This window comes from Haliotis rufescens, unplaced genomic scaffold (genome assembly GCF_023055435.1).
Source record: "Haliotis rufescens isolate VD_foot unplaced genomic scaffold, xgHalRufe1.0.p SCAF_5, whole genome shotgun sequence".
NCBI classification, from domain to species: domain Eukaryota; kingdom Metazoa; phylum Mollusca; class Gastropoda; order Lepetellida; family Haliotidae; genus Haliotis; species Haliotis rufescens.
In genome coordinates this window covers 1,963,079-1,981,614 of record NW_025964223.1, presented here as the reverse complement: position 1 = coordinate 1,981,614, position 18,536 = coordinate 1,963,079, and the positions used below count along the sequence as shown (strand labels likewise).

Below are 18,536 nucleotides of genomic sequence, written 5' to 3'. Positions count from 1 at the left end.
CTGTATGCACAGGAGGCCATCACGATGTGTCTTCTGTATGCACAGGAGGCCATCACGATATGTCTTCTGTATGCACAGGAGGCCATCACAATATGTCTTCTGTATGCACGGGAGGCCATCACGATATGTCTTCTGTATGCACAGGAGGCCATCACAATATGTCTTCTGTATGCACGGGAGGCCATCACGATATGTCTTCTGTATGCACAGGAGGCCATCACGATATGCCTTCTGTATGCACAGAACCCATCACGATATGCCTTCTGTATCCACGGGAGGCCATCACGATATGTCTTCTGTATGCACAGGAGGCCATCACAATATGTCTTCTGTATGCACGGGAGGCCATCACGATATGTCTTCTGTATGCATGGGAGGCCATCACGATATGTCTTCTGTATGCACAGGAGGCCATCACAATATGTCTTCTGTATGCACGGGAGGCCATCACGATATGTCTTCTGTATGCACAGGAGGCCATCATGATATGTCTTCTGTATGCTCAGAAGGCCGTCATGATGTGTCTTCTGTATGCACAGGAGGCCATCACGATGTGTCTTCTGTATGCACAGGAGGCCATCACAATATGTCTTCTGTATGCACGGGAGGCCATTACGATATGCCTTCTGTACGCACAGAACCCATCACGATATGCCTTCTGTATGCACAGGAGGCCATCACGATGTGTCTTCTGTATGCACAGGAGGCCATCACAATATGTCTTCTGTATGCACGGGAGGCCATCATGATATGTCTTCTGTATGCACAGGAGGCCATCACAATATGTCTTCTGTATGCACGGGAGGCCATCATGATATGTCTTCTGTATGCACAGGAGGCCATCACAATATGTCTTCTGTATGCACGGGAGGCCATCATGATATGTCTTCTGTATGCACAGGAGGCCATCACAATATGTCTTCTGTATGCACAGAACCCATCACGATATGCCTTCTGTATGCACAGGAGGCCATCACGATATGTCTTCTGTATGCACAGGAGGCCATCACAATATGTCTTCTGTATGCACGGGAGGCCATCATGATATGTCTTCTGTATGCACAGGAGGCCATCATGATATGTCTTCTGTATGCACAGGAGGCCATCACGATGTGTCTTCTGTATGCACAGGAGGCCATCACGATGTGTCTTCTGTATGCACGGGAGGCCATTACGATATGCCTTCTGTATGCACAGAACCCATCACGATATGCCTTCTGTATGCACAGGAGGCCATCACGATGTGTCTTCTGTATCCCTAGGTCATTATATGTTGGGGCAGTGGGCAGTGAGGAAGCCTGTGTTGAACTCCGCCAATGTGGGAGGCCTCTTCTTTGTCTTCCCTGTCATTTTATAGTTGCAATATGGCTAAATATGGCAAACCTCCTTACTCGCTTATTCTGAACACATGGACAACAGTTGCAATGTCTTAACTATACACTTTCATATAAGTGGAGCTTGGGAAAATTATATCAGTAATTATAAGTAATGTTTGTGCACTAAATGGCTTTGTCTGAAGCAAACGGAGAGATTGCTACACTTCTGCTTGATTGAACTTATTGAAACAATTCTATATTTATACCAGATGCAGTTTTTTCTTTCGTGAAGTTGTGTATTTGCCTGTGTAGGAGTATCAGATACATGCCCATGTAGTGGTAGAAGTAGATTTGTATACATCATTCAGTATCATTAACAATCTGGTACTCAACCACACGAGATATTGTTGTGTGATCTCAGAGTTTCGTATTGTTTTTCTTTGTTTTTTATGTGTATTGGATGTTGATTGTATAGAGATGTACATGTTGATGTCCCCGTGGTGTGATGGGACCCTATTTATGCTTTGCTAGACTAGGCTAGAGAAACTGATTTGACACCAACGCAAGGCTGTGATTTGTAGTGAAACGTGTGTGAGAATTGGATCTTTGGTCGAAATGTGTCAAAGATTTGTTTGGCTTCAAACAGACTAAAGTTATTCAAGAGAATTAGCCACCATTTCTTTAGATACCGTTTTTGCCATAATAAGCACCATGGACACTTTGAAAATTGACAAAGTGAGGCAACATTTAAAATCATACAATGTAAGTAAATGTTTTACCTTACCTGACGCTACACTGTGCTATAGGTGTAGCGTCAGGTAAGTATAAAAACATTGCATTTAATCAGAAATGCTCATTGACGCAACTAATACATTAGTGATCCCAATTACTGGGCAGCTACATTCTCCTTCTACACTTGTGTTCTCGGGAAGAAAATATCGACTGTTTTGTAAATTTTCTGTCAATGAGTCCAAAAAGTTAATTACAGATTTGACTAGAAGTTTGTAAAGGGTGCTTATTCGCACAGGCAGATTTGTGGTACCAGGACATCTTACCCGAAACAAATTGTGACATTCACGCTAGGACTCGCAGACTGATCGATCTTGATATTCAATTACCTAAATTATATAACCGCCTCTGTGGTCTAGTGGTAGAGCGTCCGCCCGGAGAGCAGAAGGTCCTGGTTCAATCCCCGGCCGCGTCATACCAAAAGACGTTAAAAGATGGTACTTGTTGTTACTCTGTCTGGCGCTCGGCATTAAGGGGCTAAAACAAGGACTGGTCGGCTCGGAGTCAGTATACTGTGTCTGAGTGGGGTATTCATGTTAAACTGCGGCATGGTATCTCAGTGAGCTAGCACTATAAATCGGCATCAGTCCGGACTAGTACAAGCAGCCACACACACACACACACGTGCATGCACGTCGCTATATAAGTGCAATAATCTTGGACGTGACGTTAAACCCCATCTCACCTCACCACCTCACCTCACCTCACCTAAATTAAGTAATAGATGAGACAACCTTGAGTAATTACAGATCCTTGTGATGTTACTTAGGACAATGTTTTAAACAACATGCACTCACTTGCCAATATATGAGCATGAACTACTGCCATGACAAAAGACTTTCAGCGGCTTTCGACAGTTTACTTCCACTGCACCAATGTCAAGGTCATGATCAGTCTTGTATTCCACACAACTAGTAATTATTCTTAAAAAACATATTAGACAAAAACAAAACTTATTTCCTTTCATTACAACAAACGGGATCGGGTGGTCAGGCTCGCTGACTTGGTTGAAGCATGTCATCGATCCCAATTGCGTGGATCGATGCTCATGATATCAGTCACTGGATTGTCTGGTCCAGAGTTGATTATTTACAGACCGCCGTCATACAGCTGGAGTATTGCTGAGTGTGGCGTTAAACAACAAACCAACCATTCATAACAACTACTTTCACTGGATGCCAGCTGGGCACAGTGGACAGGAGGGACAATGTTTTTTTAATGCCTTTTGTTAATCTTTTTAAGGTTTGTAAGGTTGGCCGCCCAGTGGCAGTCATAGTCAGGAGACTCTTGAGTGTGTGTTCTTATTGTAGATAACATATTTTATGCTCTATGTGATAGTTCTGTGTGGCTGGCTGTGTTGTTGTTAGTTCGAACCCCAGTAGATTGTTACACTCACTCAATCATGGATGAATCGCGTCCTCCAGATCCAGGCATCTGGATGAGCCTGATGTAGCTGTTGATGACACTGCTGTGATAATGTGCCACTTCATGCAGGAATGGTAGAAATGAAATCATTGGATTATTCACCAGCTGGTATCTCACAAGAATCATGGGCTTTGTTACCAGCAGTCTTTGCAATTCATGCTTGTCTGCTGGCCTGAGACTACCAAGTTGCGACCAGGACAACTAAACATCCAATAATGGTAGTCCTGAAGGGCTAGCAACATATGAGGGCTATAACACTTCAACAGTGATAGAAACTAACTGTTTTAGTCCACTAGTCCTTATGATGTTCACATATAGCAAAACCCTTTAAAAGGGCAAAGTTCTATAGTATGATACCTTAACTATTAGGTAGTTTGGCAAGGACTATAGGACTAGTGACAATTTCTAACACTGCTTCAAAAGTTCTCAATGCTGTGATCTTAGAACCATAGTCTATGAACTCTGAAGACTTGTGACATCACTTTTGGATTAGTCCTCTGGACTTGACTTTAGAAAAACACAAACTTCTAAGGCTGACCAGTTGTTTTGTTCTGTTTCATGAGGACTGAAGCATTACACACATATTTGTTAATCCAGCAGACTAACAACTGTCATTAGGACATAGACTATGCCTTTATCCACCACCCTTATGCTGAGAACTATGATACCGTAGCACCAGGCAATGGGCAAAAAGGTCATGGGTACAGATTTAATAGCACGCTTTGTTTTAATGTTTGAAACACTTTAACCTGTTGTCAAAGCTTGATGGGGCACAGTGGCTTAGTGGTCTGAGGCAGTGCAAATTACAGCAGAGTTGTGTCCCTTAGCCAGGCCAGGAGCCAGTTCTTATTGGTTCAAATCCAGAGTTGGTTTGTCAACACCATACCCCTTGGTTTCGCTAGAGTGGTCATCATCTATACTGCTCTAGCCACAATATATGCTACTCTAAAGAAGCTAAAGAGCACATGACTATTTCACATGATTATAGTTAATCTGTCATGGGATGTTCATGGCATGACAGATTAACAATACTCACATGGAAAAAATGGCTGTTCTTTATCATGTTTATCTTCTTTTGAGTAGTATAACTGATGCTATTTAAGGTGCTGTCACAAGTCAACCATCCCCAAAGCTAGACATCCCATCATGGTGTATGTTACAGCAATGACTGCTCACTTCTATGCTTCTATAGACAAACCCCCCACACGACATCTGTGTTTAGGACTGCTTCTGTGAAGGTCTCTGTACTGACTGTCTCAAGTGTGTATGTTGAAGTTAGTCAAGCCTCAATAAAAACATACTTCTTTCTTTTTGTGCATTTTGTTTGTTTCAATGGTTGGGTGACGTTTGTGATGGGGTTTGTGTTGATGATGATGGTTGCATCTTCCCGAGGCAAGTGAGTTAACTCGCTTTAAAAGTCGTTTCCACCTTTACCGAACTAGGCGCAATTATGGAGTTATATTTTGGCTTGACTAATGAGTCTATGCATAGTCCAATTCGTTTGATTGCAGGATATGCAGAGCATATGTACCGTCAACTGGGCATCAACAGATATTTTCCGAATTTTTTCATGTTTATAATCAAGATGCTCAAGTGATTTAATGCCCTTCCCAAGGTAAAACCCGTTTTGTCACAATAAGGAACCTATTATCGATGAATCATCTTGACTGGCCGCCGCAATTTTGTTTGATGCAAGATATATGAAAGGTAGAATCTGATTGGTCAGTAGTGGGGACATAGAAGGGACATGACTTGTAATGGCCACGGGTGGCTCTACTATCAAGCCCAGAAATTCCTGCCTAGTTCGACAAGGGTGTAAACTGGACTTTCACAGTCAATTAACTGCCTTGCCTCCGGAGGATGGCGTCCTTGGTGGAGGAAATGGTACTGAACACAAAACCAAGCACCACCCATCAAGCACAGCATACGAAGCACATGTTGTGTTGAAGAGGAACCGTGCGCATATGTCGAGGGCTCAGGTTGCTCAGCGACATGTCAAGGTTCATATTTGCCTCTGACTGCTGTCCTCATTTGTTGGTATTCACTTCCAGATTCATCTTGATGTTGATTCACAATTTGGCAGCACCAAAACCAGGTTTGCTGGTTGCCCAACAGTGGCAAACAGGTACAATCTGGGCCACTCCAGGTGTTATCAGAAACTATACTGAAGGATTGAGTCATGTACGGCTTAAACAAATAAAATAATTGGTTCTCAGGCAATGGCTTTTAAAAATATAGTGCGGGTGGGTGGTGTGTTTTTTTGGGTTGTTCAAGCTAGTATGTAACCAAATAAACAGATGTGTAACCAAATAAACAGATGTGTAACCAAACAAACAGATGTGTAACCAAATAAACAGATGTGTAACCAAACAAACAGATGTGTAACCAAACAAACAGATGTGTAATCAAACAAACAGATGTGTAACCAAACAAACAGATGTGTAATCAAACAAACAGATGTGTAACCAAACAGATGTGTAACCAAACAAACAGATGTGTAACCAAACAAACAGATGTGTAACCAAATAAACAGATGTGTAACCAAACAAACAGATGTGTAATCAAACAAACAGATTTGTAACCAAACAGATGTGTAACCAAACAAACAGATGTGTAACCAAATAAACATGTGTAACAAAACAAACAGTAGTGTAAAAGGGCCTCCCTTCATAAATGTATTCCTTGATGAGTAAAATACTGGAATACAGTATTTGACTACTGTTAGGCTTGGAATATTAAAGGATTTTTGTTTTTCTGTTTTAAAAATGGAAATAAAAATGAAACGTGCTGTGAACATTATGATGATGCGGGTAGTGCCTGAGAACCAAGACTATTATTTTTTTGGGCCTAAGTCAAACACACAGTGAAATGCAGATCAATCGGGAAGGTGTGCTATCAGAGAAGGGAATATGACATTCAAGTAGGTTGGTGGTGGAAAAACCAACAGTTTCAGTTTTAGATTCCGAGAATGTGTTCTGTGTTAGGGCAGAGGTAAGGGAGATAACTCACACGGGAGTGTTGCCAACATGGCCAAAGAGCATTCTATTATTAACCATTATGAAACCTGTCAGGACTATAAAAACGGCTTACTGAATGAGATGAGGTGTGAATTTTATCAGAAGTTCAATCATTGTTAAACTGATTAATTCTGTGAGATAACAAAAGCATTGAATTTTAGTTATGGAATATAACAACATGATAGTAACTTAGACAAACCCTTAGTCTCTGAAGGGGGCGGTCGGGTAGCCTAGTTTAAAGCGTTCGCTCGTCACCCCAAAGACCCGGGTTCGATTCCCGACATGGGTACAATGTGTGAAGCCCATTTCTGGTGTCCCCAACGTGATATTGCTAAAAGCAGCGTAAAACCATACTCACTTAGTCTCTGAAAATAAATTATTTTGATAGAAACAACAATTACATTTAGAAAGAAAGAACCCCAGTGAGATGGGAGTGAATCTGTGGAGACTTCAGGGCTATAGCAATACAGTTAGGGCTGGGCAGAAGGGAAACTAATATTGTTCAGGATCTAGAGAGGCTATATAGTAACTCGATGTAGCAGAATTCAACCAAATTGGTATTCAAAATTTTATATTTTAACGTTTGTGAAAATTGGTTTTGTGGTTAAGTTTGAGCTGGACAACAAACTGTAAAATACAGCACAAGAAAATAAGATTTTTTGTTGCATTTATTTTTCTATCCATAAAAAAATAATTTGTGTTGTGCTCATGTGCAGTATATTGTGCTTGAAGTTATACATAGTTGGAATTTTGCTGAGTGCCGCATTAAACAACCAACCAACCAAACAAACAACCTTGCTGTGACATGTCACTTGATGTCCTTGTGACAGAATACTCCAACCGGATCTATCATCACCGACATGTCACCAACATGTCCATCCTTCCTCCAAGCTCAGAGACACAGCAACACATCCTGATGAGACCGCCTCCCTGGTAGTGGTAGATCACAGTCGATCACAGTCCGAGTCATACCTAAAGACGTTAATATATGGTACTTGTTGTTACCCTGCCTGGCGCTTGGTGTTAAGGGGATAAAGCAGGGACTAGTCGGCTAGGACTCGGCATACTGTGTCTGAGTGGGGTACTCATGTTAAACTGCGGCATGGTATCTCAGTGGGCTTGCACTATTAATCAGCATCAGTCCGGACTAGTACAAGCAGCAACACACACACATACACGTGCATGCGCATCCCTATATAAGTGCAATAATCTTGGACGCGACGTTAAACCCAATTTCACCTCACCACACCTCCTGATGACTGCCAAAATGTATGTTGTTGATGAAGATTATCTCCCGTCTGAAGGGGAAAATATTGGGAGTTTTTTTAAATTAATAATTTGTTGCAGATAATACTTGTAACGATTAAGTTTGTTTTACCATAAAAAAAGGAAAAGTACTTGTCACTGGATTTCCGGAACAAAATATTTGTGCAAAAATATAACAAATTGTCCGCTTTTTCTTTCACAGAAAAATAATAAGCAGTAATTTTGTGTCTGGAATAAGATAAAAAACATGGAATTATTTCTGTGGCATCTTCTTTCATCCAAGCAACTGTTACCTGAAACCCAAAAATATAAACAAAACATGATTAAAAAGACATCAACAAAATGGAATAAATGCTTCATAAATATGAAACAGTTATCTATGCTGTTTGTGGATATGAGTATGTAACTGTTTCTCTGACATTGGACCCGTGAAGATCCGGGGTAGAATAGGTACTTCAGCAATTCATGCTTCCCATAAAAGGCGACCAACGGGATCGGGTGGTCAGGCTCGCTGACTTGGTTGATGCATGTCATTGTATCCAAATTGCGTGGATCAATGCTCATGATGTCAATCACTGGATTGTCTGGTCCAGACTCGATAATTTTTAAGGGCGCCGTCAAATAGCTGGAATATTGCTGATTTCGGCGTTAAACAACAAACAAACAAACTCTGACAGTGTGCGTGTGTTGGGTTTAACGCAATTTCACGAGCAATGGCGTTGACTATAAAAGTCCATTTTCCACCCTCGCCGAACGAGGCTGGAATTTGATTGACAAGGCGATTTTGATTGGACTATGCATAGACTCGTTAGTCTAACCAAAACGTAAATCAGGAATTCCATCCTAATTCGGCAATATGGAAACTGGACATCCATAGTGAGTTAACGCCCTTGCCTGAAAGTGGGTTAAACGCCGCTTTTAACAGGATGCAGGTCTCCAACGTTTATCACTTTGGTGAAACCCACGAGTGCGCTTATTAAGAAAGCAATCAACTTTACGGGTATATATTGTGCTGACTTATCTAGGAACATAATCAGGGCGAATCTGCTGCGACAGACTTTGCAAGGCAACAGCATTAAGGAATTGAAGTTGGCAAGAACAACCGTATAGGGATAATTTGTTGTCATTTTAAAAACTATTTGAACTTGTCGATAATAACTGAAATGGAAATATAAATACACCATCGCAGGTTAAAAAAAGTTCACGAAACACTATTAAGAATATTAATACTATGACACATTTAAAGATGTACTTAATTTCAAACCATTCAGAATGTGTCACTGATAGTGTGATAGATGCTTGATATGTAACTACTGAATCTAACATGTCAATTGTGAATTCTCTCATTCTTTGTGTAATAGCATTGTAACAACTAATTTAAGAAGTCTATTGCGCATTTTGATGTACTGATAGACATAGTTCTAATTCCAGGATGGAATTTGTCCCAAGTAAGAAATGCGTGTCGTAGGAGAAAACTTAATGAATCGAATGGTTTGGATGAGTGACTTGGTTGGTAGCGTGTAAATGTACCTGGTAAGGTGGATCGGTGCTCAAACACTGGGTCATCTTCCCAGACTCGTATACATGGAACATTGCAGCGTGCAGCATTAAACTACCCCCACCCTCCCAATACACAGGTGTGTCCAGTCCCCACCCCAACCCTCCCCATACACAGGTGTGTCCAGTCCACCCCCCCTCCACCCCCACCCTCCCCATACACAGGTGTGTCCAGTCCACCCCCCCTCCACCCCCACCCTCCCCATACACAGGTGTGTCCAGTCCACCCCCCCTCCACCCCCACCCTCCCCATACACAGGTATGTCCAGTCCACCCCCCCTCCACCCCCACCCTCCCCATACACAGGTGTGTCCAGTCCACCCCCACCCCCTCCACCCCCACCCTCCCCATACACAGGTGTGTCCAGTCCCCACCACATACCCTCAAGTTGTGTCCAGTCCCAACCCCCACCACATACCCTCAAGCTGTGTCCAGTCCCCACCACATACCCTCAAGTTGTGTCCAGTCTCCACCACATACTCTCAAGTTGTGTCCAGTCTCCACCACATACCCTCAAGTTGTGTCCAGTCCTCACCGCATACCCTCAAGTTGTGTCCAGTCCCCACCACATACCCTCAAGTTGTGTCCAGTCCCCACCACATACCCTCAAGTTGTGTCCAGTCCCAACCCCCACCACATACCCTCAAGCTGTGTCCAGTCCCCACCACATACCCTCAAGTTGTGTCCAGTCTCCACCACATACTCTCAAGTTGTGTCCAGTCCCAACCCCCACCACATACCCTCAAGTTGTGTCCAGTCCCCACCACATACCCTCAAGTTGTGTCCAGTCCCCACTACATACCCTCAAGTTGTGTCCAGTCCCCACCACATACCCTCAAGTTGTGTCCAGTCCCCACCACATACCCTCAGGTTGTGTCCAGTCTCCACCACATACTCTCAAGTTGTGTCCAGTCTCCACCACATACCCTCAAGTTGTGTCCAGTCCCCACCACATACCCTCAAGTTGTGTCCAGTCCCCACCACATACCCTCAAGTTGTGTCCAGTCCCCACCACATACCCTCAAGTTGTGTCCAGTCTCCACCACATACCCTCAAGTTGTGTCCAGTCTCCACCACATACCCTCAAGTTGTGTCCAGTCCCCACCCCCACCACATACCCTCAAGTTGTGTCCAGTCCCCACCACATACTCTCAAGTTGTGTCCAGTCCCCACCACATACCCTCAAGTTGTGTTCAGTCTCCACCACATACCCTCAGGTTGTGTCCAGTCTCCACCACATACGCTCAAGTTGTGTCCAGTCCCAACCCCCACCACATACCCTCAAGCTGTGTCCAGTCCCCACCACATACCCTCAAGCTGTGTCCAGTCCCCACCACATACCCTCAAGCTGTGTCCAGTCCCCACCACATACCCTCAAGTTGTGTCCAGTCCCCACCACATACCCTCAAGTTGTGTCCAGTCCCCACCACATACCCTCAAGTTGTGTCCAGTCTCCACCACATACCCTCAAGTTGTGTCCAGTCTCCACCACATACTCTCAAGTTGTGTCCAGTCTCCACCACATACCCTCAAGTATTGTCCAGTCTCCACCACATACTCTCAAGTTGTGTCCAGTCCTCAACGCATACCCTCAAGCTGTGTCCAGTCCTCACCGCATACCCTCAAGTTGTGTCCAGTCCCCACCACATTCCCTCAAGTTGTGTCCAGTCCCCACCACATACCCTCAAGTTGTGTCCAGTCCCCACCACATACCCTCAAGTTGTGTCCAGTCTCCACCACATACTCTCAAGTTGTGTCCAGTCCCCACCCCCACCACATACCCTCAAGTTGTGTCCAGTCCCCACCACATACTCTCAAGTTGTGTCCAGTCCCCACCACATACCCTCAAGTTGTGTCCAGTCTCCACCACATACTCTCAAGTTGCGTCCAGTCCCAACCCCCACCACATACCCTCAAGCTGTGTCCAGTCCCCACCACATACCCTCAAGTTGTGTCCAGTCCCCACCACATACCCTCAAGTTGTGTCCAGTCCCCACCACATACCCTCAAGTTGTGTCCAGTCTCCACCACATACCCTCAAGTTGTGTCCAGTCTCCACCACATACTCTCAAGTTGTGTCCAGTCTCCACCACATACCCTCAAGTTGTGTCCAGTCCCCACCACATACCCTCAAGTTGTGTCCAGTCTCCACCACATACCCTCAAGTTGTGTCCAGTCTCCACCACATACCCTCAAGTTGTGTCCAGTCCTCAACGCATACCCTCAAGCTGTGTCCAGTCATCACCGCATACCCTCAAGTTGTGTCCAGTCCCCACCACATACCCTAAAGTTGTGTCCAGTCTCCACCACATACCCTCAAGTTGTGTCCAGTCTCCACCACATACCCTCAAGTTGTGTCCAGTCCCCACCCCCACCACATACCCTCAAGTTGTGTCCAGTCCCCACCACATACTCTCAAGTTGTGTCCAGTCCCCACCACATACCCTCAAGTTGTGTTCAGTCTCCACCACATACCCTCAGGTTGTGTCCAGTCTCCACCACATACTCTCAAGTTGCGTCCAGTCCCAACCCCCACCACATACCCTCAAGCTGTGTCCAGTCCCCTCCACATACCCTCAAGTTGTGTCCAGTCCCCACCACATACCCTCAAGTTGTGTCCAGTCCCCACCACATACCCTCAAGTTGTGTCCAGTCTCCACCACATACTCTCAAGTTGCGTCCAGTCCCAACCCCCACCACATACCCTCAAGCTGTGTCCAGTCCCCTCCACATACCCTCAAGTTGTGTCCAGTCCCCACCACATACCCTCAAGTTGTGTCCAGTCCCCACCACATACCCTCAACTTGTGTCCAGTCCCCTCCACATACCCTCAAGTTGTGTCCAGTCCCCACCACATACCCTCAAGTTGTGTCCAGTCTCCACCACATACCCTCAAGTTGTGTCCAGTCCCCACCACATACCCTCAAGTTGTGTCCAGTCTCCACCACATACCCTCAAGTTGTGTCCAGTCTCCACCACATACTCTCAAGTTGTGTCCAGTCTCCACCACATACCCTCAAGTTGTGTCCAGTCTCCACCACATACCCTCAAGTTGTGTCCAGTCCCCACCACATACCCTCAAGTTGTGTCCAGTCTCCACCACATAACCTCAAATTGTATCCAGTCCCCACCACTTATTATAAAACAACAATGACTGATTTCATAATTTATGGACATTCTGAAATAAAATTCTAACTATTAAATAGATATTCCAATTTCAATATACACAAGATCAAGCAGTATCTATAACATCTTGGTATCCTACTCAACGTCAGTCAAACGATGCAAGCTCTTTGTGCGCAGTGCATTTAACTTTCAGCTGTTGTAACCTTATTCTAAAATTAGTTCGGGATTACCAGGTTACAATGACCTGCTGATAGCAGTTTGTCCATGTGTGGTTGGACTGCAGTGTTAAACACCAAAATGATACATAATATCTGAATACACCCGTCAGATACAAGCCGGATGTTATATGAATACACACACACATCCACACACTGATCACCTGTGTCTGGTAATGAGTCTGATAGCGCCAATAACACCTCCCAGGCCAAGATGAAGGTCAGACGAGAAGCTTCTTTAGGGGAATCCCCTTTGGGAAAACCAGCAGTTTCCCACACTGCAGTCCCCTGGCTATCAATAGGAGTGACAGGGCTGTGCATATAAGATATGACGAACTCACATCATTGAATACTACTGAACAAGATGGAAGAACATAGACATGTAAGCATGGTAAGGGCAGTTTTCATTCTTCTGATCAAAATATGTTGTTGGTGCATCAAGTATAATATGTTAGGATTTCAATAATTGTCTAACAGAAATTGGATTGTTTATTGTAATAGACCTGGAATCTCTTTAAGTGGCATTCAAGGGACTGACAGGCATCGTGGTATCTAAGTGTCTTACCTCTCAAGGTTTTCTTCCCAGCAGTTACTGCACGTCTAATATCACTTTATTAGTCAAGACAAACATATATTGTTACATTTTGACACTCGTAATTACAGGTATTGTTTACAGTGATCGCTATAGTTCACAATTCATGTACTTACCTCAACGTAATTGTTCTCAAAACATCAAACAGGTTACTTGGTCACTATATGTGTGCAATCAAATAACAATGTTACCACCTGAGAATTCAATTAGAAAATGCATGTAAATGTTTTAAACAGCATCAGATCAGCTATATATTCATTGGCTATTATTCTTGTAGTTAGACATTAGATAGTGAAAATCTAAAATTATGCAAGGAAATGTATTGATTCTGATTTTAATCCAACCCTCACTTCAGACAAAAATAACATGCTCGTTTTGTCTTCTTAGTTTTTTCAGAATTCATCAGAATCGTGGATATCACTGAAAACAAATAAATACTCCCGTCCAGTATTGAGTGTACACATCAAGTGTGGGAAGGATATATCCCACGTGATGCTTGCAGTCAACAACCGACGGGGGTCACTCAAGCACCTGTTTGTTCTGAAGGCTGGCAAGGATATGGAGCGGTCAGTCCCGGATCTGGTCACAGTCCAGGTGTTCGGACTGAAGATTGACACTGGACAGAGCGGCGACAGATACCCCTTTGCAACATCGTATACTGTGGAAACAACTCGCAAACTTGTCATCTCTCCAACTTACCAGACACAAGGTATGAGAAAATTGTTTTATTTAACAAATTATACAGAAATCGTGATCTGTTCTTATATATAAGTCATAACTGTTTTGTAATCATAATTGATCAGTAGAATTTTAGGTGAATTTATGTTATGTTAATCTCATTCAGGTTAAATGTATGTCTGTTGAGAACATTTCACTTAGACTGAAGAAAACCTGTTTCATGTCTTCATTTGATCCTCAAACACCCTCCCACTGAACAGGGTGGAACACTACGTTTTGAAGCTTAACTACACAATGAAACATTTTCTAACATGACAGTACTTTTTAAAGAAATTCTAGATTAACAAATTTATGAACAGGGTCCGGTCTTGTGAGGGTCTACTGTGCATATCTGACAGCAAAACTGTGACACAATACATGGAATGAACACAATTTTGTTTTTTGGATATGTAGTCTATCAAAGCAAATGACAAATGTGATCTTACAAAATGTCTCAACCCCTTGTATATATTTTCAGGAAACGTATTGTGCCATTTCCCTTACTAATATCATACACCATGCCCTTTGATGTCCTTGTATTGTTGTACAGACACTCGAACTTACTATAGGATACTTGGGTGGTGCATGACATTTGGAGATGCACCGATATTTGAATCAGAAGCCCAGTGAAACACGAATGTTTGGGCAAAATATTTCAAGTTCATATACATGGCATATTTCCTTCACATGTATGAACAATAAGAATAATAATGTTTTCCTCTTTGTTTCACAGAGTTGGACTTGAGTTGTGGGTTCTCCTCTCTTGGTCACGTGATGCACCTGTTGGGGGAGACTCAGGTGAGTGAGGAGTCCTCGTGTCTTGCCGTTTGTTCTGTCTGTGTTGTCCAGCCACATAGAGTCTGACGAGAAGCATTTAAAAACATGAGTATTACTATACGTTCTGAATAGATACACACATGTATTCTTCAGTTTTAATTGGATATCCCTGTTTTGACTCACATTTAAGGAAACAAATTGAGATTTTGTCTTTGGTATTCTGTATTTTATCAGGATATGAAATTATCAAACTTTGTTTGAGAAATTGAAGACCCTTCATTTTGATGACAAAATGTCAATTTCAGGATCGATTAGAGATGGAGGTGGTACACAAGCCACCACTGGACTACAGCCTCAAGCCTACAGGACCTTCTGACAGCGAGGCAGGTCTGTGTGTTGTGTTCTGTGAGAGAAGTCAGAAGGAGTACGTTGTGATGTCGTCTGCCCCGGTCAGCGCCAGCATCCCACTCCTGCCTGTCTGTCGGTCCAGGACCAACTACAAGGTCAAGGTCGTGGGACTCACAGGTTCCAGTGTGGACCAAACTGGACAACGGTCAGCTGTGTGTCAGGACTACACACCAACTGGTGGATCAGACACCATCACTGTCAAGACATGTAAGTTGACTTTGCTTTCATTTGTCAACAATAAGTGAGTTTAAACTCCACTTTCAACTGTGTTTTGGTGAGGAAAGAGAGGAAAAGGTTGTTGTGTGTTCTAGAATCGGCTCAAGTCGTCAAATGTCAATGATTAAAAAGATTTCACTGTATACCTGCCTGTGAATATGTCACGTGAATATACATAAAGTTAACGTTTATTTTGAATATTCCCCTTTCCTCCCTTGTTTACAGGCAATACTAAGGCAGATCTCCAGCAGCTTCTGGACAAAGCAAAGACCTTTTGTTCCAAGAACCTGCAAACTCCAGGCAGATATAATGTTACGAGGTTCTACCGCAACAAACCTGAGTCCTACTATGATAACATCATGTCCAACAGAGCTGGAGTGATGGAGAAGTACCTGAAGGACAACAATGGCGACCCATATTGTCCAATCAACAACACAATCAATGGCCTCTTCTTCAGCGGATCAAAGAACAAAAAGAAAATACCGAACTTCTCCTTCTTCGGAAACAGACGTCTTTTCATCCCGGTGGAGGAACTGTTCACATCAGACACCAGGATGTACTTCTCAGACTTTTACTGTCACAAGGAAACACATTACGTCACAGTTGTGGTCACAAAGAGGGGATCAGCTGAAGACAGATTCAGTGAGGGGAGGCTTCCTGAACTGGATTTGCACCTCAACCCATTTTTCACTGTCAGAGAAGGCCCCACACTCATGTCACAGTTTGTATCATGCTCACGAAAAGTTGAAGACATTCTTAGAGGATACTCGAGAAGTTCCATGTCCAGACAGAAAGATGTTCCGAAGACGTTCAAGATGGTGTCTGTCAACAAGTTCCATGTGGAGTTTCTGTACACGGAGGATGTCGACATCAGGGGCTTGATGGACAAGTGTGGGGAGGACAAGGTGTATTTTAAACATGTCCGTGTCCGTGGGAGGGGACGCAGCAAGAAGGAGGGAATTCCTAAGAAGCTTGACTGTCCAGACTGCAGCTTTGACCCTTAACCCGAACATGATGAGTTGCATCCAAGGGGTGACATGAAATGAGGTTATATGCCTGTATGACATCACGCTAACCATTTTTGGAGAACACCTGGTATCGTCACTATTTGATAGTGATTCATAAACACCTGGTGTCGTCACTATTTGATAGTGATTCATAAACACCTGGTGTCGTCACTATTTGATAGTGCTTCATAAACACAAACTCGTGATAGAGTCTGATTCTTACGGTCGACGCCTCTTTTAGCAGAGACTTCTTTTGAATATGGAAGGGCTTTCATTCTCTTAATGACAGAACAAATGCCTTTTGTGAATGCCAACTGAATTATATGCCTCCTCTATGTGCTATTTGTAATATGTGTTGTGTTACTTTAATCTTATTTGAATGAATCTGACTGATAGTATAACCGTAGGCTTCAGAATTGTTTCTGCCTATATTTATCTCTTATCATCGTGATCATTGCCATACATATTTTGTGTTTAATTCTATCTAATATGTACACATATTTCTACATTTTGTGATATTTCCATGTCAAATCTGTTATACTAGTTGATGGTTGTTGTCATAGGGTGTTTTTTGGATGAAATTATTTTTTTTAATCCTTCAGTTATTTATCTTTTAGGTGTGTAATGAACAAAGGACTAAATCGGTGCTGGCTTCCAGTGTCACATTTGTAAGTTATACACTGATTCCGTGTGGAATAATGTTTGTAATGATTGTGTTAGTTAAGTACTTGCATTAGTGCAATCTTTATTGATCGACTGCACAACTAAATCCTATGTTATCATGATCTCATAGCAATTACACGTTGAGATTTAACATGTGTTTTTTTTCTGTGTCCATTCCATGCCTCTCTTCAGTGCAATAGTTTTATGTATAAATATCCCATTTCTGTATGTGATGACGCATTGTGTGTTGGCAGTTGTATCAAACACATCAAAGAAGGTAATATTGCTTCACCAGTTTTAGTCATAATGTGTACCGTGTTTCTTTTTTATCTGTTATGACATGCCTGAAAATAGAACGTCTATTAATACAGTGTCCGTCATAGTTCCCGGTCGAGTTTGTTGGTTACGTTTGTCAATCCACCATGTGATATTTTCATGATTTTCATTGTTATCAATGTTGTAAATATTTGTTATGTTTGAACAAATATGTTTATTTTATTTTGCTGATAGTATTACAGCAGACTTTGCGATATTATTTCTATTTCTATTCATTTCTTATCATCATGATTATAGCTCTGTATATGCTTTCTATGCTTTTAACATATACTCGTATGTCTACATTTTGTGACATTTTCATGATTGTAGCAGCAAGCTTTGTGCTACTTGAAATATGGGTTGTGTTTCTTTAATCTTGTTGGAACAAATCTGGCCCAAAGTATTAACGTAGGCTTCACCATAATGTTTCTATTTATATTCATCTCTTATCACGTGATCATAGCAATGAATATTTTTGTATGAATCTATTTTGTACACGTATTTCTACATTTTGTGATATTATCAAGCCAAAACGTTTATACTTGTTCATGTTGTTCTTATGACATCGTTTTTTAATAAATTAATATTTTGTTAGCCCTGCAGTTATTTATTGTTTGGGTGTGTAATGAACAGATGACTAAACCCAAGAGTCAATTTCTTAAACTCCGATCAACTCCTGTGAACTGCGACCACCTCCGTGGGGTAGTGGACAGAGCCTCTGCCTGGACAGAGGAAAGTCCACGGTTCGATTCCCTCTCCGCTTCATACCAGAATACGTCAAAACATGATACTTGTTGTTACCCTGCCTAGCGCAAGGCATTATGGGGATTAAACAAGGACTGGCCGGCTCAGAATCAGTATTATGTGTATGAGTCAGTATAGTGAGTCTGAACCAGAAGCAGCATCAAGCAAGCAGCCACACACATGTATGTAGGTGAGCGAAATAATCTCAAACATGCAACACACACCAGTCAGTAAAATACAGCGGAATCTTGGTTGATGTCACCATAAAAAAACAAATGACAAAAGCAACCCACCCTGATCAGCTTCAGTCCAGAGGTCCTTGGAGGGTGGTCTTTTCCAACATGCCCCTAAGCAACTATGTTATACACACACACACACACACACAC

At 42.7% G+C, this 18,536-nt stretch overlaps 2 protein-coding genes across 3 annotated transcripts; both read left to right on the top strand.

Moving 5' to 3' along the window:
- Positions 1–619: 619 nt before the first annotated feature.
- LOC125372989 (proline-rich extensin-like protein EPR1) lies at positions 620–11,658 on the top strand. The gene is made up of 4 exons (XM_048383767.1): positions 620–956; positions 1,263–1,318; positions 5,582–5,655; positions 9,489–11,658. Exons 1-4 carry the CDS (start codon positions 620–622, stop codon positions 11,656–11,658), a joined length of 2,637 nt encoding a protein of 878 aa, XP_048239724.1.
- A 1,335-nt stretch (positions 11,659–12,993) lies between these two features.
- Positions 12,994–16,516, top strand: LOC124115309. Of its 2 annotated transcripts, none has more exons than XM_048383955.1 (5): positions 12,994–13,093; positions 13,691–14,012; positions 14,754–14,818; positions 15,103–15,412; positions 15,647–16,516. In XM_048383955.1, the coding sequence occupies exons 1-5, from the start codon at positions 13,076–13,078 to the stop codon at positions 16,423–16,425; spliced, it is 1,494 nt and encodes a 497-aa protein (XP_048239912.1). In that variant the 5' UTR covers positions 12,994–13,075; the 3' UTR covers positions 16,426–16,516. The 2 variants fall into 2 exon arrangements, with proteins under 2 accessions (XP_048239912.1, XP_048239911.1); XM_048383954.1 differs by having other exon boundaries at positions 12,999–13,102.
- The last annotated feature ends 2,020 nt before the right edge of the window (positions 16,517–18,536 follow it).